Source organism: Antechinus flavipes, chromosome 5 (assembly GCF_016432865.1).
Source record: "Antechinus flavipes isolate AdamAnt ecotype Samford, QLD, Australia chromosome 5, AdamAnt_v2, whole genome shotgun sequence".
Classification (NCBI taxonomy): domain Eukaryota; kingdom Metazoa; phylum Chordata; class Mammalia; order Dasyuromorphia; family Dasyuridae; genus Antechinus; species Antechinus flavipes.
The window spans coordinates 298,514,390-298,540,065 of NC_067402.1; the positions used below are offsets into that span (position 1 = coordinate 298,514,390).

A 25,676-nucleotide genomic window follows, 5' to 3' on the forward strand; every position below is an offset into this window, starting at 1 on the left:
TTGCCTGTAATTAAGTCCATCCAGCCCTCTGTGAATTAGTCCTGTTTCTGATTTTCTCTTTGGGCTTTGTCCAAGCACTTGTGTCTGCCCTAAAAGACAGTCCTAGACTGTGATTGTTCCTCATTGAGCAGTAAAGGAGATTAATGCCCAAGGCCACTGGGCCAGCCCAACAAATCACTTCTCTGAAGACGTACTATGGCTGGTTATGAAATCACTGTGACCCAGGTGGCGTCCTGTCAGCACCACCGCCTTTTAACCAATAGAGCCTGTACTTGGCCAGCCCATCCATTTGTGTTGGCCAGCCCATCTATTTGTGTCCTGAATTCTTCCTTAGGATGGGCATCTATCACATGACTCTCAAACAAGCTCCTACTTCTTCATTTCCTCTTTTCTGAATCCTAGGGAGATGGATGCTATAGTCAAATCCTTTTTTTCTTATTTAGAAAATTCCTTTCTCAGCCACTGCAAATAGGATTTTGAGGGATTTGTGAGTCTATCTATTTTAATCCTGAATCTTTTTCATGGGTTTAATTTTTTTGTATTTATTAATGTTGAGCAAGGCTTTCTTTCCTTTTTTTTTTTTTTAATGCCACCCAAAATGATACATTCAGACTGAAGGAAAAAAATTTTCTGGCATCTTTCTGGATGAATAATGGATGTCCAAGTAAAGGAACTCTCAAGAGAACTCAGCCAATGAGTAATCAAGTCAGAGATCAAAGGAAGAATCTTCAGAAACAGTTGAAATTGATGGAGATGGGAATAGATGTTTAGAATCCCATTTTCCAATTACATCAAAAAATATTTATTGTGGGACTGACTATGTAGAGGATTTTCTGCAAGTGATTTTAGGTGGAGTGGAGATGTAGATGAAGATGTAGCCTCTGCCCTGCCCTCAAGAAGCTTTGCCAAATTCTCCGACTGACAAGGCTGCTTTTGACCAATGTATAACTCCAAAAGTGAAACAAGAATGGAGGAGAGAATTTGACCTTTACTGGAAGAACCTGGTGTGTGTTTTTTGTAGGTACCAGGAGAAATAAATGTTCAATCATTGCTCATTGTCCCAGAGCACTCAGGCAAGGAGATTTCCATGTATAGGACCTAGCTCTGTTCTAAGATACTCCCTGTTACTGTTGCTCCCCATTGTTCAAATCCTTATCCCCTCCTACCTGGACCATTGGGATTGCCACATGCTCAGACTTCCCAAAGCCCTTTATCTGGACTGCTTCTTTGCACTTGTGGTTCCCTCTTTGTCTCAAAATTATACCTCCGTATGTCTTTTGTCCCTGCTAAAGCAATCGGCACTTAAGAGATATTTAATAAATGCCCCCTGAACTAAGTCAAGTTCCTTTTCACTGCTAGGTAGAGCAATGGATAGGACACTGGGTCTATAATCAGGAATACTTGAGTTTAAACATAGCCTGAAATATATTCTAACTGTGTGACCCTAGGTGAGTCATTTAACGTTTTTACTGTGGTTTCTTCAACTGTAAAATGAGAATAATAATAGCACCTAATTCCCAGGGTTGTTGTGAGGCTTAAATAAGATATTTGTAAACCACTTAGCATGGCGTCTAACAGAATAATTGCTTAATAATTACTTATTTCCTTCCTTTCCTCAATAGATACAACTTTTTATGCCTAATACTGAGGATAGGGCCTTGCAAGTTATGGATGCTTAATAACTATATTGCTTGAATGCATGGATGGTTAAAAGGTCTGTCTTCTCCTTTTTCTATTTCCATTTCAAATCCATGCTCTATGAAGCTGTCACCTCAGTCTGTCACCATCAGTCCTATTCTTCAATTGCCCCACAATGCAAACTCCCCAGGCATCCATTTCAGTCCCTGCACAATCCAGCCTGCCATCCCTTCCCCAAAAATCTTCTTTATCAGGACTCCCCCACAACATCTTAGTTCCCTGGCCCAAATGGGCTTCTGTGCCCCTGCCACTGCTTAGAGAGGATCATTTCCTTCATAGAGAAATGCTGCCAGCAGTAGCCAGGATCAGTCAGGTAGGACTGACATTGAAATCTTGAAAGCAGACAGCCTTCCTGGGACAGCCTTAAGTTCCTACTTGGTCCAGCAAAGGCACTGAGTCCTATAAATGATTCTACCTTTTTCTGGAACATGGTACTTTTCTGTGACTTCAGATTGAAGCCTTTAGGCCTGATCTCAGATCCTTTCTATTCCCTTTCTCTTCAGGTTCTACTTGATCCTCAGATGGAGGCTCCATTATCTTCATCCTTCCTAAAGATGCTAGCTTTTCATCCAAGTAGGAGGCAAAGTTCTTCAAACTTTAAGTTTACTCTGCTATCAAAATATGGAAATGACATACATCAGTTTATCCTGTTCTCCAAACCTGATTTCCTTAAAAAAAAAAAAAAAGTTTCCTGTTGCCTCATTTTTGTTTTATTTTGTTTTTCAAAAAATAATTATAAGTAACTACAAAAACTCCCAATAATGAAGAGCCAGAAGATTTTTACAAAATTCTTTTGTCATAATCCTGAGAGGTTTCAAAAACTATAATCCCTCATTTTAATTTTTTACACTAAATAAGCATTCCCCTACTTCCCAACTTCCTCCATCCCCAATTGAATAATCAAATGAGAAAGAGAGACAGACAGAGGCAGAGAGAGAGTGTTCATGTCAATGTATCTAGTCAAATAAAATGAATTCCCTTATTGGCTATATTTCCATTTGTATCTGTATTTGTATATAATTAATCCATGATTATGTGTGTGTGCATTTTAATCAGCATTTTAAATCCATCTGATTCCAATTCTTCTGAGATGGTACAGTGAATGGTGGAGTCTGAGTTTAGATCTTGCCTTACTAGCTTTGAGAATCTGAATCAAGTCAGCTCACCACTCTCTGCCTCACTTTCCTCATGAGTAAAATTGGGAGACTAACTAACCCTATGATCCTGATACAAATCTTTGTGTCATTCACACAGCCTCAGCAGGAAGTCCCAGGTTTAAGTACATTTCTGGAGGATTATGAAGTGCTTATTATGGGATGTATCTTAACGAGCATAAAGAACCTGGGACTCCTGCTAGGACTGATTCTCCATGACTCCTTGCACAGGTGTTTCCCCATTCTGAGCTAGAGCATCCCCATTTGCAATATGAGAAAAGTATAATCTTTTCCAGCTCCTCAGCTCTGTGTTACCGAAAAAGGGAGGCAAACAAAAAGAGAAGACGTGACTGACTTCAGAAAATATGGTGTTTAGAAAACTGAGGGAAAATCAAAGGCTGTGCTTTATAAAACCAGCCTTCCCTCTTCTCTTGATTCAAACACTTGTCTGGTTTTCCCAGTGGAAGTGTCCTGGGACATTGTTTGTTGCTATGTATGTGCACAAGATTCTTTTCTGAATCTCAGACGTGACCCTAGCTCAACCCTTACACTGTATTTTTCTGCCCATCTTTTCCCAATTTCTCATACATATCTACAAGACACAGTCCCTACCATCTCCTGGCTAATGAGAAAGACAAAACCTGAGTATGTATGGAGGTAGGGTGAGGACAAATTATTTGAGAGACAGAATTTACTAAGAACATAATTGGATAGAAAAAGTCACAGTACAGGGCACAGTAGATAAAGTACAAGATCTGAAGTTAAGAAAACTCATCTTCCTGAGTTCAGAGCTGGCCTTCCACCTCCTAGCTATGTGAATCTGGGCAAGTCATTTGCTTGGTTTTCTTATTTTTAAATGACCTGGAGAAGAAAATGGCAAACTATTCCAGTATCCTTGCCAAGAATACCCCAAATGGAGTCATGAAGAGTTAGGTATGACTAGAAATGACAGCTTCAGATGAACAACAACAAAATACAATGGATAGAAAACTGATTTCATAGCTGAAAAGACCTGGATTCAAATCTTGCCCCTGACATATTATCAAACCTTTCAGGGTCTTGTGAAAATAATAATAAATAAATGAATGTTCTGGGCCATTTGTATTTTTTTCCCCTTTCTCTCTGAGATTATGAATTGCAAAGAAGATGGCAATCTGAATTTGAAAAGGGAGTTCCTTCTTCTGGGAGTCCTTTATACCAACAGGTCACAGACTTGGCCTACAGTTTGAAAGTAGATTTAGAGTTGAGACTAAATGGAAGCAGGATTTTGGGCATAATTTCTTAATAGAACTGAAGCTCCTTAAGAGCAATAAACTGTTTTGCTGTTTGCTATTGTTATTTTTTAGTCTTTAAAGACTTATACTTGAAAGTTATTTGATAAATATTTCTTAAATTGAATGAAATTAAAAATATCTCTGATTTTAAGGAACTTAGCATTAAAGATCTATATGTGGAAGGAAACGCCAATGGCAGAACTTATCTCCTCCATATTATAAATAAGAAAGCTGAGGCTCAGAGATGAGATGATCTATCTGTGGATGCACTGCCTAGTCATAACAATAATTTAAACTGAGTGCCTACAACTCATTATCCAATCCTTTTTTCACTTTCCTATGTATTCCCAGAGGAGAATACCTGAGAAAATATTCCCTGTTTCAGAACAGCCCTCTAGCATTACTTTGCTGATTTTTGTTTGCTTTTTTAATAATAGCTTTTTATTTTCAAAATATATGCTAAGCTAATTTTTAACATTCACCCTTGCAAAACTTAGTGTTTCAATTTTTTTCTCCCTCCCTTCCCCCATGCCCTCCCCTAGACAGCAAGCACATGTTAAACATATGCAATTTCTTTTATATGTATTTCCACAATTATGCTGCACAAGAAAAATCAGATCAAAAAAGAAAAAAAATGAAAAAGAAAACAAAAAGCAAGTAAACAACAAAATAGGTGAAAATACTATGCTGTGAATCACACTCAGTCCCCATAGTTTTCTCTGTGGATGCAGATGGCTCTGTCCATCACAAATCTATTGGAACTGGCCTGAATCACCTCACTGTTGAAAAGAGCCACGTCCATCAGAATTGATCATCGCATAATCTTGTTGCCGTGTACAATATTCTCCTGGTTCTACTCACTTCACTCAACATTGATTCATGTAAGTCTCTCCAGGCCTTTCTGAAATCATCCTTTTCCTACTGATCATTTCTTGTAGAACATTAATATTCCATAATATTCCTACACCATAATTTATTCAGCCATTTCCCAATTGATGAGCATCCACCCAGTTTTCAGTTCCTTGCCACTACAAAAAGGGCTGCTACAAACATTTTGTACATAAGTCCTTTTCACTTTTTCATGATCTCTTTGGGATACAGGTTCAGTAGAGACACTGCTGGATCAAAGGACATGCACAGTTTGATAGCCCTTGGGACAGAGTTTCATCTTGCTCTCCAGAATGGTTGGAGCAGTTCACAACCCCAACAAAAAATGTATTACTGTCCCAGTTTTCCTACCTCCTCTCCAGTATTTATCATCTTTTCTTGTCATTTTATCCAATCTGAGAGGTTTGTAATGTCTCAGAGTTGTCTTAATTTGCATTTCTCTAATAGTGATTTAGAACATTTTTTCATATGACCAGAAATGGTTTTAATTTCTTCATCTCAAAATTGTCTGTTCATATGACTTACACCATTTATCGATTGAAGAAGAATGATTCATATTCTTATAAATTTGAGTCTATTCTCTATATATGTTAGAAATGAAGCCTTTATCAGAATTTTGGATAAAAATTTTTTTCCAAGTTTTGTACTTCCCTTCTATTTTTTTATTGGTTTTGTTTGTACAAAATTGTTTTAATTACTATAATAAAATTATCCATTTTGCATTTCATCATGTATTCTAGTTCTTCTTTAGCCACAGATTCTTTCCTTCTCCACAGATCTTAAAGAGGTAGAATATACTTTGTTCTTCTAATTTGCTTATAGTTTCACCCTTTATGTCTAAATCATGAACCCACTTCAACTTGATTTTGATATAGAGCATTAGGTGTTGGTCAGTGTTTAGTCTCTGCCACACTGCTTTTTAATTTCCCCAGCAATTTTTGTCAAGTACTGATTTCTTTTCAAAGAAGCTGGGGTCTTTGGGTTTAGTCAAACTCTAGATTACTATAATCATTGATTGCTGTGTCTTGTAACCAACCCATTTCACTGATCAACTACTCTATTTCTTAGCAGTACCAAATGGTTTTGATTACCTCTACTTTATAATATAGTTTTAGATCTTCATTTACAATTGTTTTTCATGAATTTCCTTGAAATTCTTGATCTTTTGTTCTTCCAGATGAACTTTATTATTTTTTTTTTCTAACTCTGTAAAGTGATTTCTTGGCAGTTTGATTGGTATGGCACTGAATAAGTAGATTAATTTAGATAGAATTGTCATTTTCATTATATTAGCTCAGTGTACCTATAAGCACTTTATATTCTGACATTCTTCCAGTTGTTTAAATCTGACTTTATTTCTATAGAAAGTGTTTTGTATAATTCCTGATTTTGTCTTGGCAGGTAGACTCCCAAATATTTTATATTATCTACAATTATTTGAAATGGCATTTCTCTTTGTTTACCTTGCTATTGAATATAAGTTATAGAAATGGTAACCTATAGAAATGCCAGTGATTTATGTGGATTTATTTTGTATCCTGAAACTTTGATAATTGTGAATTATTTCTAGTAGTTTTTTTAGTTGATTCTCTAGTATTCTTTAAATATACCATCATGTCATCTATAAACAATAATAATTTTGTTTCTTCTCTACCTACTCTAAATTTATTTTTCTTCTCTTATTGCTAAAGCTAACATTTCTAATACAATATTGATCAGTAATGGTGATAATGACCAATCTTGTTTCACTACTCATCTTACTGGAATACTGCTAATTTATCCTTATTGTATATAATGCTTGCTATTGATTTTAAATAGATACTACTGTTCATTTTAAGAAACATTTCATTTATTCCTATATTCTATATTGTCAAATGATTTTTTCTGCATCTATTGAAACAATCGTGTGATTTCCCTTAGTTTGATTATTCATATAGTCAATTATTCTAAAAGTTTTCCTAATATTCCCTATATACCTGGTATAAATTTCTTCTTGGTTATGATGTATTATTCAGGTGATAATTTGCTGTTATCTCTTTGCTAGTATTTTATTTAAGATTTTTGCATCACTATTCATTAGGGAAATTGGGCTATAATTTTCTTTCTCTGTTTTCATCCTACCTGGTTTAGATATCAGAAACATATCTGTGCCATGAAAGAAATTTAATAAAAGTCCTTCTTTTCCTATTTAAAAAAAATAGTTTATATAGTATTGGAGTTAATTGTTTTTTACATGTTTAGTAGAATTCACATGTAAACCCATCTGGAATTGGAGATTTTTTTCATAGGGAGTTGATTAATAGTTTGTTCTATTTCTTTTTCTAAAATGGGACAATTTAAGCAATTTATTTGCTCTTCTGTTAATCTGGGCAATGTATAATTTTTGTAGGTATTCCTCCATTTCACTTAGATTATCAGATTTATTGGCATACAGTTGGACAAGGTAGCTTCTAATATTGTTCTAATTTCCTCTGCATTGGTGGGCAGTTCACCCTTTTTCATTTTTGATACAAGCAATTTGATTTTCTTCTTTCCTTTTTAAAAATTAAATTAATTAAAGCTTTATCCAGTTTGTTGAGTTTTTTTTTCATAAAACCAACTCTTAGATTTGTTTATGAGTTCAATAGTATTCTCACTTTTAGTTTCTTTAGTCTCCCCTTTTATTTTCAGAATTTCAGATTTGTTATTTAATTGGGGGGTTAATTTATTCTTTTTCTAGCTTTTTTAGTTGCATGCACAATTCATTGACTTTTTTTCCCTCTATTTTATGCAAGTAAGCATCTAAAGATATAAATTTTTTTCCTAAGAACTGTTTTGTCTACATCCCATAAATTTTTGTATGTTGTCTCATTATAGTCATGCTTTTGGATGAAATTATCAATTGTGTCTATGATTTGTTGTTTCATCCACTCATTCTTTAGGATTAGATTATTTAGTTTTCAAGTAATTTTTGGTCTATTTTTATTACATGTAATTTTTATTGCATTATGATCTGAAAATATTGCATTTATTATTTCTGCTTTCTGCAATTGATTTTGAAATCTTTATGCCCTAATATGTGGTCAATTTTAGTGTAAGTTGTATGTACCATCACCAAAAATAGTATACTCCTTTCTGCCCCATTCAATTTTTCCCAAAGGTCTATCATACTTAACTTTTCTAAAATTCTATATTTACCTTCTTAGCTTCTTCCTTACTAATTTGGGGTTCAATTTATCTAGTTTTGATGAAGCAAGGGTGAGATCCCTCACTACTATAGTTTTACTGTCTTTTCTTCTTGCAATTCTCAACTTCTCTTCTAGGAATATGGATGCTATATCACTTGGTGCATATATGTTTAGTATTGATATTACTTCATTATGTAGGATACCCTTTAGCAAAATGTAGTTTCCTTTATCTCTTTTAATTAGATCTAGTTTTTATTTTACTCGATCTGAGATCAGGCTCACTACCCCTGCTTTTTTTTTTTTTTTAAACTTCAGCTGAAGCATAATAGGTTCTGCTCCCGCCTTTTATCTTTGTATCACTCTGTTTTATATATGTTTCCTGTAAACTTATTGTAGGATTCTAGCTTTTAATCCAGTCTATCTACTTCTATTTTATGGCAGAGTTCATCCCATTCACATTCACAGTTAAATGACTAATGTATCCCTTGCCTTCTTATTTTTCCTTATTATTTAGGGAATTCTCTTTCTTCCCCCCCCCCTTCCCTTTTCCCCAATGTTTTGCTTCTGACTACTACCTCCCTCCGTCTGCTCTCCTCTTTTACAGCCCCTCATCTCTTATCCCATTCCTCTTCAACTTCTGCTCTTCCTTCTATTAGCCTCCCCCTTTCCTTTCTCTTCCATCCAGTAGGGTGAGTCAAGTTTCTCTATCAAACTAAATATGTCTGATATTCTGTTTTTGAGCCAAATCTGATGAGATTAAGGTCCATACTATGTTCATCCTTCCTTGCTTCCTTCTCTCAATTGTAATAGGTCTTTTTTGTCTCTTCATGTGATGTAATTTACCTCTCTTTTCCTCTTCTTCCAGTACAATCAGTTTTCTACCTCTAGTTTCTTTTTTATAGCATTACAATAAAGCTAAATTATATCTACATCCATTAAATATACCCCTAACAAAGATACAGTTCTTAAGAGTTAAACATATCATCTTTCTCTATAGGAATATAAATATTTTAACCTTTAGAAAACATGTTTTTTTTTTCCCTTCTCTTTTTAGCCTTTTATGTTTCTTTTAAGTTCTGTATTTGAAGATCAGATTTTCTGTTCAACTCTGGTCTTTTCTTTAAAAATAAATGAAAATTCCCTATTTCATTGAATATCCACCTTTTTTTTCTTGAAAGATAATGTTTAATTTTATTGGATAGTTGATTCTTGGCTGCAGTCCAAGATCATTTGCCCTTTGAAATATCATATTCCAGGCCCTTTGATCCTCTAAGGTGAAAACTGCTAGATCTTGAGCAATTCTAATTGTGGCTCCTCAAATTTGAACTGTTTCTTTCGGGCTGCTTGCAGTATTTTCTCCTTGATTTGATAATTTTGAAATTTAAGAACAATATTCCTTGAGTTTTCATTTGGGGTTCTCTTTCATGAGGTGATTGGTGGATTCTTTCAATGACTATTATATCCTCTGATTCTAGGACATCAGAGCAGTTTTCCTTGATGATTTCTTCAAAGATAATATCTAGGTTCTTTTTTTTATTGTAGTTTTCAGGTAATCCAATAATTCTTAGATTATTTCTCGTGGATGTATTTTCTAGGTCATTTGTTTTTCTGATGAGGCATTTTACATTTTCTTCTATTTTGTGGGGGATTTTTTTTTGACTGATTCTTGATGTCTCATTAAGTCATTCATTTCCCTTTGTTCAATTCTAATTTGTAGTGAATTATTTTCTTCAGTTAACTTTTTTACTTCCTTTTACATTTGGTCAATTGAATTTTTAAATGAGTTTTTTTTTTCCTTCGATTTCATCATTTTTCTTTTTTAGGGGGTTGTTTTCTTTTTCCATTGTGCCAAATCTATTTTTAAGGAGTTATTTTTTTTTCCATTTTTTACTAAATCTATTTTTAAAGGAGTGATTCTCTTCAGAAATTTCTGTTTCATTTACCAAAGCTCTCATTTGCTTTTCTTCCTTTTTCTTCTAATTCTCTTTAAGAACCTTTTTGAATTCTTCTAAGAGAGCTTTTTGAGTTGGAGAGCAAGTCATATCACCCTTTGTGGCTTCATGTGAAGACATTTTGCTTTTAGTGTCCTCAGGGTTTGAGGTCTGTTCTTCCCTTTCTCCATAAAAGCTATGTATGGTCGGAGCTCTTTTTGCTTTTTTTCTCATTTTAAAAGGTTAAGATATGCTATTAGGGCAAAGGGGACATTGTTTCAAGCTTCCTCTAAAGGTTACAGTGGCTTCACATTGCACTGAGGCTGGTGCTGCAGGATTCTTTCTTGTGCTGGGTGGACATTGCTGTGGCCAAGTCCTGCTTGTTATGCTGGGGTTTAGGGACTCACTACTTGCTTTCTATAGTTGCATTGGAGGTCTCACAGCTGCTCTGCTGATCCATTGGCTTCTGAACCAGGACAGAATAGCCAATACTGCTGTATTTGGGTTGAGAGACTCCAAAGAGATTTCCCTGATGTGTGGAGGCCATTCTACCCTGGGTCACACTATGATGTACCTATGCTGGGCTGCCTCTGACCCTGCATGATTAAAACAAACCTTTCCTGAAGTTCTTCCAAAATATCTTCTGCTGAAAGTTGTTACACTCTAAATATTTGTGGGTTCTATCACTTTAAAACTCATTCAGAGACACAATCTGCTTTTGATTCTAAGCAAAGTCAGGAAGAGCTCGAAGACCTGTACACTCTCCACCATCTTGGCACCACATCATTTTGCTGTTTTGCTTGGAAAGTCAGTATAAAAAAAAATAGCCACAAATCAACATGAAAAAACTTATTGGTCAATACCTCTGTTTTTTCTTCCACAGCACGAATCATAAAAACCAAGCAGTGGTGTGACATGCTTCCCTGTTTAGAAGGAGAAGGCTGCGACTTGTTAATCAATAGATCAGGCTGGACCTGCACCCAGCCTGGAGGACGGATAAAGACGACCACGGTAAGTTGGCTTCTCATGAGTTTTGGCTGTCTTCTGTCCCAGACCTGATTCTCATCCAAGAAGGACCCAAGGGGGCAGTTGCTCATGTGAGTTTTAAATTGAACATCAGTAGTAAGGAAATTTGTTTTTAATTCTATGATGACATCTAGTTGACATCCCTTTCTTTCCTTTCACAATGCCAAAAGGGCAGCTCTCAATGTCTATTCCTCAGACTCCTGAGTCTATTTTCTGCCACCTTAGTCCCTTTGACAAAAAGGAGTTAGAGCCATTATTACACTCTTACTTCATATAAAAAATACCTGTTTCAAATTAATGCTATATAAACATATATAAAACATGTAATCACATGAGTGTGTGTATGTTCAAAATCCTCATAATGCTACTTAATTCATTTTTCTGGGTTTTTTTTTTTGTTTTTTTCTGTTTTCTTGAACTGAAACACTCTCCCCTTCTTTCAGATGGGCAACATAAATTTGTTTTTACAAAAAAATTTAATCACTTATGATATGCCAAAGGGAGAAAGATGAACTGAAAGCATTGTGACCCATATTTGGGTTGCTTCCACTCCTTCATCTTCTTAACCTATCCTAAGAATTCCCTCATCTCTCACAGTCATTTTCCGGACCATGAGCAGCTCTGAGGATCTACAGAACTTCTATATCCCAACTTCAGGCTAATAGGAAAAAGTCATGGGTGATGAGAACAGGGATGGGTTATTGAATTGACTTGTCTCCCAAAACCTCTCTGTGTCAAGTAAGCTTTTAAATGGAATTATTTAATCCAGAATTCCTCCTGCTCATGATAGTTTTATGGTTCTGATTCTCAAACCTAAAGCTTATTTCTTGTGGCAGCCAAAAACATTGGTTTGTACACCAGTCCTTGATAGCGTTTGACCAATTAGTTGTGTTTCTTATTAAATTAGATACAAAAAGTGTCTGAAGCCAGATGCCAGGAATTTTTACCTCCCATAATAGAATGGAAAGGGTACTTTTTATAGCAATTTCCATGACAGTTTTTCCCAATAAAGATTTTTTTTTTCAGGACCAAGCATTTATACTTTGTAAGGTTTGTTGGCCATATAATTTTCACAATTTGCTGAAGGTTCTAGAGCCTCCCATTTAGAGTTAGAGATTCATCCCACTTTCTTGGATTATATCCTAAATTAAATTAGAAGTTCTTTTAAAAAATTAAGTTAATGTGTCTTCAGAGGTTATAGAAACTTTTCTTTTTCCTTTTCTTTTTCTTTTTTCTATTCCCTCATACTGTTTACCATCTTTTTCTTTTGTCTTCCTATTTTCTTCTCCTCCTTTTCTTCCTTTCATTTTTGTTCCACATGAAAGACAACATGATGAATGGTCTGATCTCTGGACCTGTTATCATAAGACCTTGGTTTGAATCTGAACCCTTATGTTACATGCCTATAGGTAAATCAGTTAATCCTTCCAGATCTCTGATTTCTAATCTGTAAAATGAGATTAAGTCTAATTCAGCAGTGTTTATTGGTTCTCCTTAGGATTTAGAGTTGAAGCAACTAAATTCCTGAGCACATGGAACTTATATTCTCTTAATGCAACAGTCTTGATATCCCTTCCTCATAAAGCACTTTGTAAAACCTAAAGCACTACAGTAATGGGAGTTATTGTCTGTCTATGGAGGATATATACATGTGTGTATACATATTTTTCTGTACTTGTTAATGTATGGATATGTGTTTACATATAAATGTGTATGTCTATAAAATGTGTACCTATAGGTAAGTATAAAATCATTAAGATGTGTAAAATCAAGGATTTTAGGGTACTTTTATTGAGAGTAATTCCACTGCTCTATGTTGTATCTTTGGATCACTCAGTCTTATTAATGTACTTTGTCTCATCCTTAAATGGCTTCTGAGAATGTTCTGCAAAGATTCTGGATCTCTCACTACCTTCCTGACGATTTGAAAGTTCAAATTGTCACAAGAAAAGAATATACTTTTTGAGCAGGTCAATTTTCTTGTTTGGCCAATCCTAATATGATCACTGACTCATGTAAGTCCAATTTCAGGTTTATAAAAATGTTAATAATTTTAGTATTATTGGGAGTATAGTGTCAAGTCTAGGGGGTTATAAGGCAGCAGCAATGTTCTCCTTAGAAATGGATTCTGATGCAGAAAAAATATCTGTTTCAAATTTTTCAAATAAAATTTCAGTATGCAAGATGTACAAGATACAAAAAAAGGAACCATTCCTTAGGTGGCCAATGATCAAAAGATATGAAAAATCATTTCTTAGAAGAAAAATAAACTATCCATAAGCTTCCCAAAAATACTCCAAGTCTCTAATAAGAAGAAAAATTCTAATCAAAGTAATTCTTGAAGTCCTGCCTCAGACTTCAAAATGACTGACAATGTAAAGAACACACGTGCAAAAATAATCATTGTGAAACATTTTGTTGTAGCAAAGAAAATAAATATAGGAGGGTGCCCAACAATTGGGAAGTGAATGAACAAAGGATTGTACATATATTAATGGAATTATATTATAAGTAATAAGGAATGGGGTGGATTCAGAAAAGCTTGGCAAGAGTTGAATGAGATGATGTAGAATAGTGAGCCAGAATAATTTACAATAACTTGGTAAGAACAAACAATTTTGGCAGTCTGAATATCTCAATTTGTTTGAAAACTTTTCTGTGAAGACACAGTAAAAAGAATTGATGGACACTTGTCCTACATCATTTTTTTCTCTAAAAATTTCTCTAAAAGAGCTACATTTTTTCCCTATTTTGTGAGAATTCCACTACAAAGGGCAAGCTATCAGCCCGTATGTTCAATACTGGGTGGTTGGTAAAGGGAATTCCTTTGACAGCTTAAGGTCAAAAGAGTCCTAATAAGAAACAGAGATTTGATCATCTCTAAGAAGATTGTGTTTTCAAATCCCACTTTGTAGTACACCAAATATCCATAGTCCTTAATGCTAATCCCAGCTACTACTACTCAAAGGAAAAAAAAAAAAAAAAAAAACTAGGATTGTTATTCTTTTGTTCCTTCAAGAGAAGTACTAATAGGCATCTGACATATGTACAGAGTATATAGTATGACTCCTGCCCTCAGGCAGCTCACAATTAGGAGAACAAAGAAAATGACTAAACCAAAATGTGTCAGCCCTGGAATCAGAGGTTTCATTAATATCTATCTAATTCCCCTTCATATTGACTGATACTCCTCCTCCAGAGCTCAATCTATATTCATAAAAGTTTCTGTGGTTAATATTCTCTCTCAGTCTCTCTTGATCTCACTACTGCATTTGATAATGTTGATCATTCCCTTGTCCTGAGTACTCTCTTTCTTCTGTTGTTTTTATAACATTATTCTCTGTTGGTCTCTTTGTTTTGGTCTCCTTTGCTATTTCACCAGGAAGGAGGGAATGGAGAAAGAAGGAAGGAAGGCAGGAGAGAATGAGGAGAGAAAGAGAGAGGAAGAGAAGAAAGAAGGAAGGAAATGAGAAAGGAAGGACAGAAAGAAGAGAGGAATGGGGAAACAATGAATGAATGAATGAAAAATGAATGAAAAAAATGAAAAATAAATTATTTAGTGCTTATTTTATGCTAAACACACTGTGCTAATTTCCAAGAATACAAATATAAGCAAGAAAATTCTTGCCCTCAAGGAGATTATCTTCTAATAAGGAAAACAACAACAACAACAAATAAAAAAGATTCAGAAAATGAATTAGGGAGGAGAGAATAGACATATTGAATTTTAGTTTGAAAGTTCCTGGATAGACTAAAATAAGGAGAAAACTCACCTATCCAGAGCTTAGGATCCAATGGGCCAAAGCCCAGGATGTTATGGGAAGGTAATGAAGAATGTGGTTGAAATACAGGCAACATAATTTGGAAATAGCAATGTTATCTTTCTTGTTACACCTCCTAAGAGTGTGTTACCAATGACCCTCCCTTGGAGCCTCTTCTCTTTCTGTACTTTCTCTCTTTGTGACTTCATCAATTGCTCACAAATCTGTCTCTCCAGTCACAATCTGTCTTTTGAGTCTCAGTTCTGTGTTATCAGGTGTTTTTTGGGGGACATTTCAAACTGTATGTATCAAACTTACTCTGACCAAAACTAAACTATCAGAAGATTGAAAAGCTAGGAAGGGGCTAAGTTTTGAGGGATTTTTAATGCCAAATAGAGCATTTTCTATTTGCTTCTGGAGACAATAGGGAGCCACTAGAGTTTATTGAGGATGAAAGCAACATAATTCAACCTGTCCTTTAGGAAAATCATTTGGCTGACTACATGGAAAAAGGATTAGAATAGGAAGACAATTGAAGCAGACTGACCACCAGCAGATTATTGTAACCATTCAGTTGTAAGGTGATGAAGACTTGAACCAGAGTGATAGTAGTGTCAGAGGAGAGAGGTAGATATAGTCAAGGAAAGTTACAGAGGCAAAATCTGGAGGACTTGTTCACAGATTGAATATTTGGGGCGGGGTAGAGTTAAATGAGAGTGAGGAATTTAGGATGATTCCTAGATTGTGGGCCAAAGGGATTTGAAGACTGGTATTGCCCAAAGTAGGAGGGGCTCCTGTGTGTGTGTGTGTGTGTGTGTGTGTGTGTGCGCGCGCATGTGTATTGTGTGTGTGTGTTTTCTTTCTCTCTGCACTCTTTGTTTCTGTCTGTTTCTCCTTACCTCCCTCCCTCTTCTCATTTCTCTTTCCTCTCTTCCTCTCTTCTCCCTCTAGTCCTCTTTCAAATTACAAATTCCATTTTTAAATTAAGATATTTTGATCCCTCCAATTAGAAGTGTCTTGCCATAGAAACTACTTTGTATTTAATCCTTTTCTGTCTATATACATTTATTTTCATTATAGTTGTTATGTAGCTATGTATACATACATATGGGACACCTAGCAGTGCAGTGGATAGAGTGCTGAGCCTGCAATAAGGAAGACTAATTTTCCTGAGTTCAAATCTGGCTTCAGATACTTCCTAACTGTTTGATCTTGGGCAAATCACTTACCTTTGCCTCAATTTCTCATTTGTAAATGATCTAGAGAAGGAAATGGCAAACCACTCCAATATCTTAGCCAAGAAAACCCCCAAACTGGGGCACCAAGAATCAGACATGACTCAAATAACTCAAAAACAACACATACACCATGTACACATGCTTACACATATACATACATAATTATTTAAATTCACCCATAGTTTTTAGAATATAAGATCCTCTGGAGTAGGGATTGTTTCATTCTTATACTTATATTGGTACTTGGAACACAATAAATGTTTAATAAGTTCTTCACACTTGGCAAAACATTCAAGCAAACTGGTGATCATTCTTCCTGAACTACCTTAAAATGGCCTTTGATTGACATATATGACCTTCATCACTGAGCCTTGCTCTGAAGTCTTTCTAGATAAAAAATCTAGATAAAAAATCAAAAGGTCCTTGGGCTTTGGGAACTATCTAGTTCTATCTCCCCCCTCTACAAATAGTTAAGAGAGCTTAGTCTCATGATCTTTCCAGAGCTCAAAAGATTACCTTCCCCTCAGGGTCAGCTTCCCATGGAAAACTTCAAGGATAACTGCATCAGAAAAGTATAAACAGAGTGTTCCATGTTGGTTAAAATCAAGTTTTTATAAAACAGAACAACTTCTGAGGGCTTTGTGAAGGGGTTACAATCAGTGGTTTCCTCATTTCCCCAAAGAGAATAACTAATTATAGGCTCCCCCACATTCAAACTTATGAGTTTATTATTATTGTTCAAGAGGAAGCTCATAAACAAATAAGCAAGAAGATGCCCCTTGGATTTTCAGATGAGATTATTTTTTTTCCCCAGCAAACTGTATATATGCTATCAATGATCCATCACTCCATAATTGTTGCTTAATGAATTCCTTTTTCTCCACGATGTACTTCCAGTGCCCGAAGCCGAGCCGAACATTCACGCGTCGGTTCTTTGGGAACTAACCTTTCTAAACCTCTGTGGTTTTACTTCTAAATTAGCTGAAGTGGGAAATTAAGGTGCCTGAAGATGCTAAGAGAGAGCTCACAGTGGATAAAAGGTATAATTACTCTGACACAGAGCTCACTGCTTAGCTAGTAAAATTTACTAAGTCTTGAGCCTCGCCCAGGGATACAACTCCCTTAATCGAGTTTACTTACCTACGCCTGAACTCAGCATTCCTCCCCATTAGTGCAGATGACACATGGCTTGATTCAGAATAGTTGTTGGGTCCATACTTGGAGGGAAAGTGGAAGTGTGGCTGGAATTTCAATGAAGACCTTTTACTCCCATCCCATCATTACCAACATGCAGTTAGAAAGCATGATGTAGAGCTGTTTCCTACTATTTGATTATTGATTACCTGTGAAGGCATTGCCTAGGAGACTCACTCTATGGTCAGGAAGAGAACTGAGGACCAGGGAAGTGAAATCCAGGTCAAGAAAGTTCAATTCAACTGACATTGCTTAAATACTTAACTATAGTCAAGATGCTATGCTAAGCCATGAGTACAGGATAGGGGCAAGAACTTGACTTGTAATTTTCTTGGTATAAGGAGTTCCCAGGTAAAGGAACCCACTCTACCAATGCAATTTAACATCTTTTCTACAACTTTGAGATTCAAAAAATTTTCTCTTAGAAAAGTAAAGTCATTCACCCTGTAAATATCTGGGGGAAGGAGGGGGTTGGACCTCAGCCAGAACATCCTGTTTTCCAGGACAGTTCTCTTTGTATGACCCCATACTGCTCCCATGGCAATATAGAGATAAAACAGCCCTTCAGCTCAAGGTACTTATATTTTACTAGCAAGATATCACATACACATGAATGGAGAAATACAAAATATGCACAAAAAAGGAGAATACTAATGACTAAATTAAAGAATATTTTGTGTTGACAGCACTATCTGAGTTGTGCAAAAATTCTATGAGGCAGAAGTGCAAACTCCAGACTTGGGACAAAGCATTGCAAAAGTACAGAAAATGGGGAGAGTGGAAATGTCTTCTTCAGAAAACATCTAGTCTTGTCAGACTGAAATGGAGAGCAAATAAAAAGTGAGAAATATGAAGATTTGAATGGTAGCTAGGATGCAGGTAGTGAGGAATTTTGAATATTGGGCCCAGTGCTATCCATTTCATCCTTCCCTCATCATCTTTTTCTTTCTTTCCTTTCATCCCTCCCTCTAGCCTTTATTTTTTTCTCTCTGATTCTTCCTTCCTTTTCCCTCCCAGCATCCTTCCCTCCTTTAGTCTCTCTTACTCTTTTCTGCTATGTCTCTTGCTATCTCTTCTTCTTTCCCTTTATTCCTCTCCCTTCCTCTCTTTCACATCCCAGGCCCATTTGGGTTCTCAAGCCCTGTCTTTCTTCCTTGATGACACCATGACTAACATTCTTTTCATTTTCACTCCCATAGCTTTTCTCCTATAAGTTAAGTACTAATTTTATGGCTATACTATATAGAGAGGTGATGTCATGGAAAAATTACTCTGAGACCTGTGTTTAGGTTAGGGTCATTTTCATGTGACCTTAGAAAAGTCAAGGAATCTCAGACCTGAAAAGACCAGAGATCATTTGATTTAGTCCATTGTTAGGCAGAAATCCCTTCTACAATATCCCCAGCAAATAGCCATTTAGCCTTGTTGGCCTTCAGTGAGAGGGAACATGCTGTTTCCTCAGCAATCCCATTTCATTTTAGGATACCTCAGATTTTTAGGAAGCTATTCTTGATATTAATCCCCAATTTCATCTCTTAACCAAATTTCTGCTCTCTAGAACCAAGAAGAAAGTTAAAAAAAAAAACAACAGCCAATTGCTTAATGTAACTGGACCCCAAATTTTTCATCTGCAAAATTTGTGTCATAATATTAGCACTATACCTCAAAGAATCTCCAGGAATGTGTTTTTCATTATTTTAAATATTATATGAACTTGACAAATATCCACAGTTAAGAACATTTCCTTACATAAATAACAGGAAAAAATAATTGTATATAACACCACAAATCTCTCACTTTTTTATTTAGGAAACAACTGTTCCATATGGTCTGTTAGCTTTGCAGCCGGTTAACAGATTTCTCTCTTTTTCATCTGTGAAATGAAGCAGTCAGACTCAATGGCTTGGGCATCCTTTCTGTTCTCCTTCTGTATTCTAACATTTTTTCCTAGCCACCATTTCTTATAGTCGATCCTAGACAACCAGCTTCACAAAGCATGACCTCAAAGGCCTTCTCCATCATGATTGACTTATCTTTTATGTGGCACTCAAAACTGAACCAATAAATCCTGGACATCATAGGACAGCATAATGATCACTTTCATACTCCTTGACATTATGTCCTTCTTATTAAAGGAGTTTTCAATGTTTTATTGTTGTACAGTTATTTAAGTCATGTCCAACTCTCCTTGGTCACATTTGGGATTTTTTTGGCAAAAAATATCAGTGTAATTTTCCATGTCCTTCTTTAGGTCATTTTACAGATGAGAAACTGAAACAAACAAATTAAGTAAGGTTATATTTGAAGTCAAGAAGATGAGACTTTTTGACTCCAGGTCTGACATTCTATCCACTGTGCCATCTAACAACCCATTTCAATGTTTAGAAGTGGCCAATTTTTCAGATGGTCTGAATTCTCCAAAGAGTAGAATTTTGGAGAACATATCTGCTCCATTGATGAACATGGGAGAAATCCTTTTAGAGTGGGATATTGAATAAAAATGAGAATGGATGAGAGGAGAAGGCATGAGAGGAATGAGAGAGCGGCCTTTAAGTGTTTTAAGGACTATCATGTTTAAGAGGGATTAACCTTGTTCTCCTTGGCCCTGTAGGACAGAAGTGGGATCAGTGGAAAGAAACTATACAGGTAGATTTAGGTGAGTTATAAAACGCAGGCATATCTACCCATACAAGTACAACATCCTAATAATTGGAGCTGTCCGAGGTAGCATGAATTTTCTTGCATAAGAGTGTTTACCTTTCATTGGAATTAGATTCTGATTCACCCACTATGGGCAGTCTTGTAGGGAGAAGTCATTCTCACTCAGGGAAGAATCTGTGCCCTCTAGGATCTCTTCTGGCTCTGAGATTCTATGATTCAGTATTTCAAAAGAATGAACCTGTTCATCTCAGAACCCTGCAACTTCCTTAACTACTAAGAGCCCCTCTCATGCTGAGGCTCGAAGGCTTCTTATATTTGCAAATTGCTTTAAAGTGTAGGTGAAGTCAGTTCTTACAGACCTTGATCAGAGCTCTGGATATAGTAGGTTCTAGACAGAACTGTGCTAAGAAATCCTCATATACCCTGAGGGCCTCTCTGGGACACAATACTTTCTGTGAAATGGAACTGCATGACTACACAATCTCCAAAGTTCACTTTGACTGCAGTATTCTCTTACTATCTAATGTGGCATGGTAATGATCCCTAGAACCAAGGCTTCTGGTGACATGGAGATGATGGGAATTCCTCCAAATCAGAGAAATAGAATCTGCAGAGACAGTTCCTGAGACTGACTAACTCTCCCCAAAATCATTAAAGGCAGCAGGACTTGTAGTTCATCATTAGGAGAAAAAGTAGACTTACCAATCTCTGTATTTTCTATCTCACTAAGTAAGCCTGACATACAGACGTATTTATTTGTTTGTCAGTTTACACACACAGTCTTTTATACTCAGTCTGAGCTTCTCTCCGAAGGCTCTGAAAAGTCCCATGATTGATTGATTCCCCAACCATGGCCAACTCCAGGCCTGGATATTAAGAAGCATAAGGGGAAGGGAAATATAAATATAATCTCTGACCTTAGAGACTTCACAAACTGATTGGAAAAATGAAGTTAAGAAATATGGAAAAATTAATAGAGGGATAGAAGAGCTTATAAAACCAAATTCTTTCCCTCCCTATTCTTGCTTAAATTGTGCAAGGAACTTCTGGTCTTATTATAGTAAGGACTTTCTTCACTACTACTTATCACCATCCACCAATACCTTTTTCTGATTATCAAACATGACTGCTAATCAATCCATCTTAGAGGAACTGTGCAATACTCTGAAGTCTTTTGATCTTTGTGTTTGTGTGGGGAGTGGGAGAGGAGGGAAAGAAATATGAGAGAAAGAGAGACATGGAAGGAGAGAGGTGAGGGAGGGACAGAAACAGGTAGAGATAAAGAGAGAGAAAGGGAGGGATGTGAAGAAAGGGAAGGATAGAGGGAAAGAGAAGAGATAAAAGAAAGACAGGGAGAAGGATAGGGGGAAAGAAGAGGAGAGAGACAGAGGGGATAGAGATACATGGAGGGAAAGAAGAGAGATAGAAGATAGAGGAAGAGAGAGAAGGAGACAGAAAGATGCAGAGAGGGAGAAGTGGAAGACATGGCAAGAGAGAGGAGGATAGAGGGAAATAAATAGGAGACAGAGAGAAAGAAATAGAGACAAACAGCGATAGATGAACACTATCTCAAGCTACTTTCCTTTGCCATTTTCCATCATATATGCCTTCAGTTATGTCTCTTGTCACTTGATACACATATATCTTGAAGGTAACATGTTGCGATCATATCTTATAGTCACCTAACCTCTTATCATGGACCTTTGGGTTACTTAAAATTGTAAGTCTATAAGATATACTGTGATCAGCAGAAGAATGCTGGCATTAAAGTGATTAGTGTTGAAAGAATCTGCCAGCTTGGGCTTCCCCCGTGAAGTCTTCCAATGTAGTCCAGCCTAGTGTCTTTCTAGTGATCATTCTCTCTCATTCCTTTGAGTACTTATAATTTTATCCATTTAGCCTTTGGTCTGCAAATACAGACTTCAATGAATCAAGTCAGTAAGCATTGGTAAAGTGCCTTCTATGTACCAACCACTATGCTAAGTGCTAGGGATGCAAAGAAAGAATGAAAAAGTAGCTTCTGCTCTCAAAATGCTCACAATCCAAATGGGAAGAGATCACATGCAAACCACTCTGTCAGAACAAGATGTAGACAAGATTGAGGGGTGACAGTCCCAGACAGAAAGCAGACACTGACATAGAGGAGAACTGGGACAGGTTTTTTGTGGAAGGTACGATTTTAGCTGAGACTTGAAGAACTAGAGACAAGGAGGGAGATTGTTCCAGATATAAGAGAAAACCAGCAAAATCAGAGCATCAGGAGATGGAATATTTTGTGAGGGAAGAGTACGGAGGCCAGTGTCGATGCAACATGGGGCATGAGGAGGTGTGCACTGTGCAAGTACACTGATCCCAGTTCCCTTTCCTGAATGTCTTCTGAAGTCCCGTGGCCAAAAAAAATCAATCCACCATCATCCAGCAGACAGTTAAGGCAGCTGTGCAGTCTAGCACTGCTCACTAGAATGGAAACTCCTCACAGTTAGGGGCTGCTTCATTTATTGTCATTCTCTTCCCAGTGTTGAGTACAGGGCCTGGCACATGTTGATGCTTAGATGCTTGTTAATTGATTAAAGCTTTTCCACCTTAGTGCAATCTGCCAGAGTTTATGGAAAGTTCTGAAGTTAATTAATTGAATCAGCCAGAGACTATCAACACAGCCAGGGGCTGGTAGGACTGAATAAACTCTGGTTTCATGAGACAAGATGGTCCAGTATTTCAATTGTTCGGTAGCTCGAGTAGGAGTCCTTCCCTAGTACTTGCAGCTCATAGCAACTTGCCCTCTGATATCACCTTCCATGTATTCTGCATATGTATTGTGAAGACCAATTTCTAGGTTTCCTCTCCTATTGGAATGTAAGCCCTTTGAAGGAAAGTGTGTGTGTGTGTGTATAGATAGATAGATAGATATAGATATTTATACATGTAGATATATACATATATACATACATATAATATATACATATATGTACATAGATATGTATATACATATCTATGTGTGTGTATATACACACACAAAAGGGAATACACAAATATTACATATATACATGTATGTATATACATATACATGTCAAATAGATATGTATGTATATATGTATATGTGTGTGTGTGTACACAAAAGGGAATACACAAATATTACATATATACATATATGTAATATTTGTGTATTCTCTTTTGTATCCTCAATGGGCTACCAAGGGCATCATGCTGTATGATACACTTATTAAATGCTTCACTAGTAAGTTGAGCAAAGTTTGGGAAATACCAGCACCCTTCTCTCAAGTGGGATCAATATGATAGAAATCATGCTGTGTAAGTAAAATAGTCACTTGTCTAGATTTCTTCAAACCATAACACTATTCTCCAATTCCAACAAGTAGCCATATGGAGAGCTCCCAGTTTATGAATATAAACTTTCTCTTTTTGCCCATCAAAGCACAAAACTCCTCCTATCTACATATTGATTTAAATAGATTTTTATTATTCTAAGTGGTCTGAACCCATGGCCACTTGAGTGCAAAGATTCACTTCAATCTCTCCCATTATCTAGAAGATCCTCTGGGATCTTCACAACATCCTTCTGCTGGTCTGCTAGAATGTCCCTCAGCAACAGAAGTTTTAGAAAAAGGTTAAGTGGTCACATTGTCTTGAATTCTATATCGTTCGAAGCTACAAGATTCCTATTTCAGAATGTTAATCTGGGAGTGTCTATCTGCCTAAATAAGAACTATACATATAAAGAGTTTAAAATAATAAGCATTTTTGAAATTTGCTTTTATGGAAAAACTGTTTAAAACCTTTATTTTTGTCTTGCCTGTTATTGCTTTAAATTCAATAAACATTATGCTCATTTGGTAATAAATCCAATGGCATGCTTGGAGATGGGAGAATGGCAGGCAGCTCTTGGAACAATAATTCGAATAGTAGTCGAGATTAGTGCTGACAACAACAAAAAATAAGATAAATAATAATAACAATATGTAGCGTTTAGGAAGTGCTCTAAGTTTTGGAAAGTATTTACACATATCTCACCTTATCCTCACCATGATCTTGAAAGATAGGGGCTATTATTATCTCCCATATTATTATATTTTATTATTATATTATCGTGTATATGTTGTTGTTCAGCCATTTAGTTATGACTGACTCTTTGGGATCCCATGGACCATAAGTATATATAGTATAATAATGACTTGACCAGAGTCCCACAGTAGTAAATGTCTGAGGCTGGATTTGAATTCAGGTCCTTGTGACGTAGGTCAAGCTCTTGATCAGCTGTGGTACTTATCTGCTTAGCCAACAGAATACTGGATTAAGACAAAAAAAGTAAATTCAACTCCTGCTTCACTCTCTTACTGTGACACCTCAAGGAAGGCACTGTCCCTTAGGACCAGTTTCCTCATCTAGAAAATGAGAGGGTTGGACTTGGTGCTCGAGGTCTCTTTAGCCCTAAAATCCTGAAAGGGTCCTGTGCCACCCTGGGCAGCGCTGCAGCCCTTTAAAAACCAAATAAACTATGCTGTTGCTATTTGACTGTGGAAGGGGTTCTCAGTTATTCCCACATTGGGCTCGTGGCTCCCTCCTTGCTCGGAGATCCTGGCATTCAGGGTGAAACCCAGCCTTGCTCACAGCTGATGCTGCCCACGGATGCTGCGCCCACACACAGAGCCCAGGGCTAGCCTCAGAAGCTCTCCCACCAAGGTTTATTCTGCCACGTGATTTTTCTGTTTCCATGTCTTGGGATGCTTGGCAGGGAGCTGTGGGCGGCTCCCAGAGCACACCGGGCCAATGAGATGGAGTCCCTTGCTCCGAGGAAATAGTGATGTCATTCAGGGCTGGATCAATGCAGCCTTCTCCTGGAGATGTGGGAGAATTCAATGGGATCTGTCGCCCCCAGACCGTCTTCGTGTATTGTGCAAGAGCGACTGTGGAGGGCAGTGGACCTCTCTGCCACTGACAGTATCTGCAAAGAGCTTTGCGATCCTTAAAATCCCCAAGAGATTCTCTTATTCTTATTAGCTCCAGTTGCTTTCCATTTCTGGGTCACAGATTTCCCCCTTTCCACAATGTGAGAAGTGGGGGTCATCTGTTATTCTCTGATTTTTGAAGGCCATCCCAGGGCTGGCACTGGTTCTTCTCTATTCAGAAATATCAAGCTGGAAGGAAATTTATTGATGGTCTGATCCAACCTTTAATCTAACTTATAAGAGAAAAGCTATAGGGACAAGGAGGGAAAATGTTCCAGATATGAGAGAAAACTCAGGCTTTGAAAACTGAGGGACATCAAGTCCCTTTCCCCAAACCCCGTAGGTAGCAAGCATTAGGGGGTACCAGGAGCCCTCCTGATTCCGACATTCTGTGGTCAATGATCCCCCTGAGCTCACACATATCATGTCCTGTTTCACAGCATCTCATGACAACCCACGAGCCAGCTGGGGTCCAGTCTGAGCTTTATAGTGGCCCAGTGCTGGGGGCTGGCCATTCCTAGGCTTCGGGAGCTGCCAGATTGCTTGCCCAGCAGGGGTGCTCCACAGGCCTGGGTAAATGAAGATGACACTGTGACATTCATGAGAAGTGCTGTCAGCTACCAGGGTCCATGAGGGACTCTAGTTAGTGGGGTCAGAGTGGAGGCCAGGTAGAGCTCCTGCCATATCAGGTAGCCCTCTTCACCTTACTGTCTGCTTCTC

General features: G+C 37.0%; 1 protein-coding gene and 1 long non-coding RNA gene across 3 annotated transcripts in view; one reads left to right on the forward strand and one right to left on the reverse strand.

Annotated features, from left to right (window-relative positions):
- Positions 1-25,676, forward strand: part of TAFA5 (TAFA chemokine like family member 5) — a 532,252-nt gene that overhangs the window by 453,663 nt on the left and 52,913 nt on the right. For both annotated transcript variants that reach the window (XM_051963072.1, XM_051963073.1), the window contains exon 3: positions 10,996-11,123. In XM_051963072.1, the coding sequence (XP_051819032.1) occupies positions 10,996-11,123 (128 nt within the window). The remainder of the gene's footprint in view (positions 1-10,995; positions 11,124-25,676) is intronic.
- Positions 1-25,676, reverse strand: part of LOC127539079 (uncharacterized) — a 675,724-nt gene that overhangs the window by 29,229 nt on the left and 620,819 nt on the right. The window lies entirely within an intron of this gene.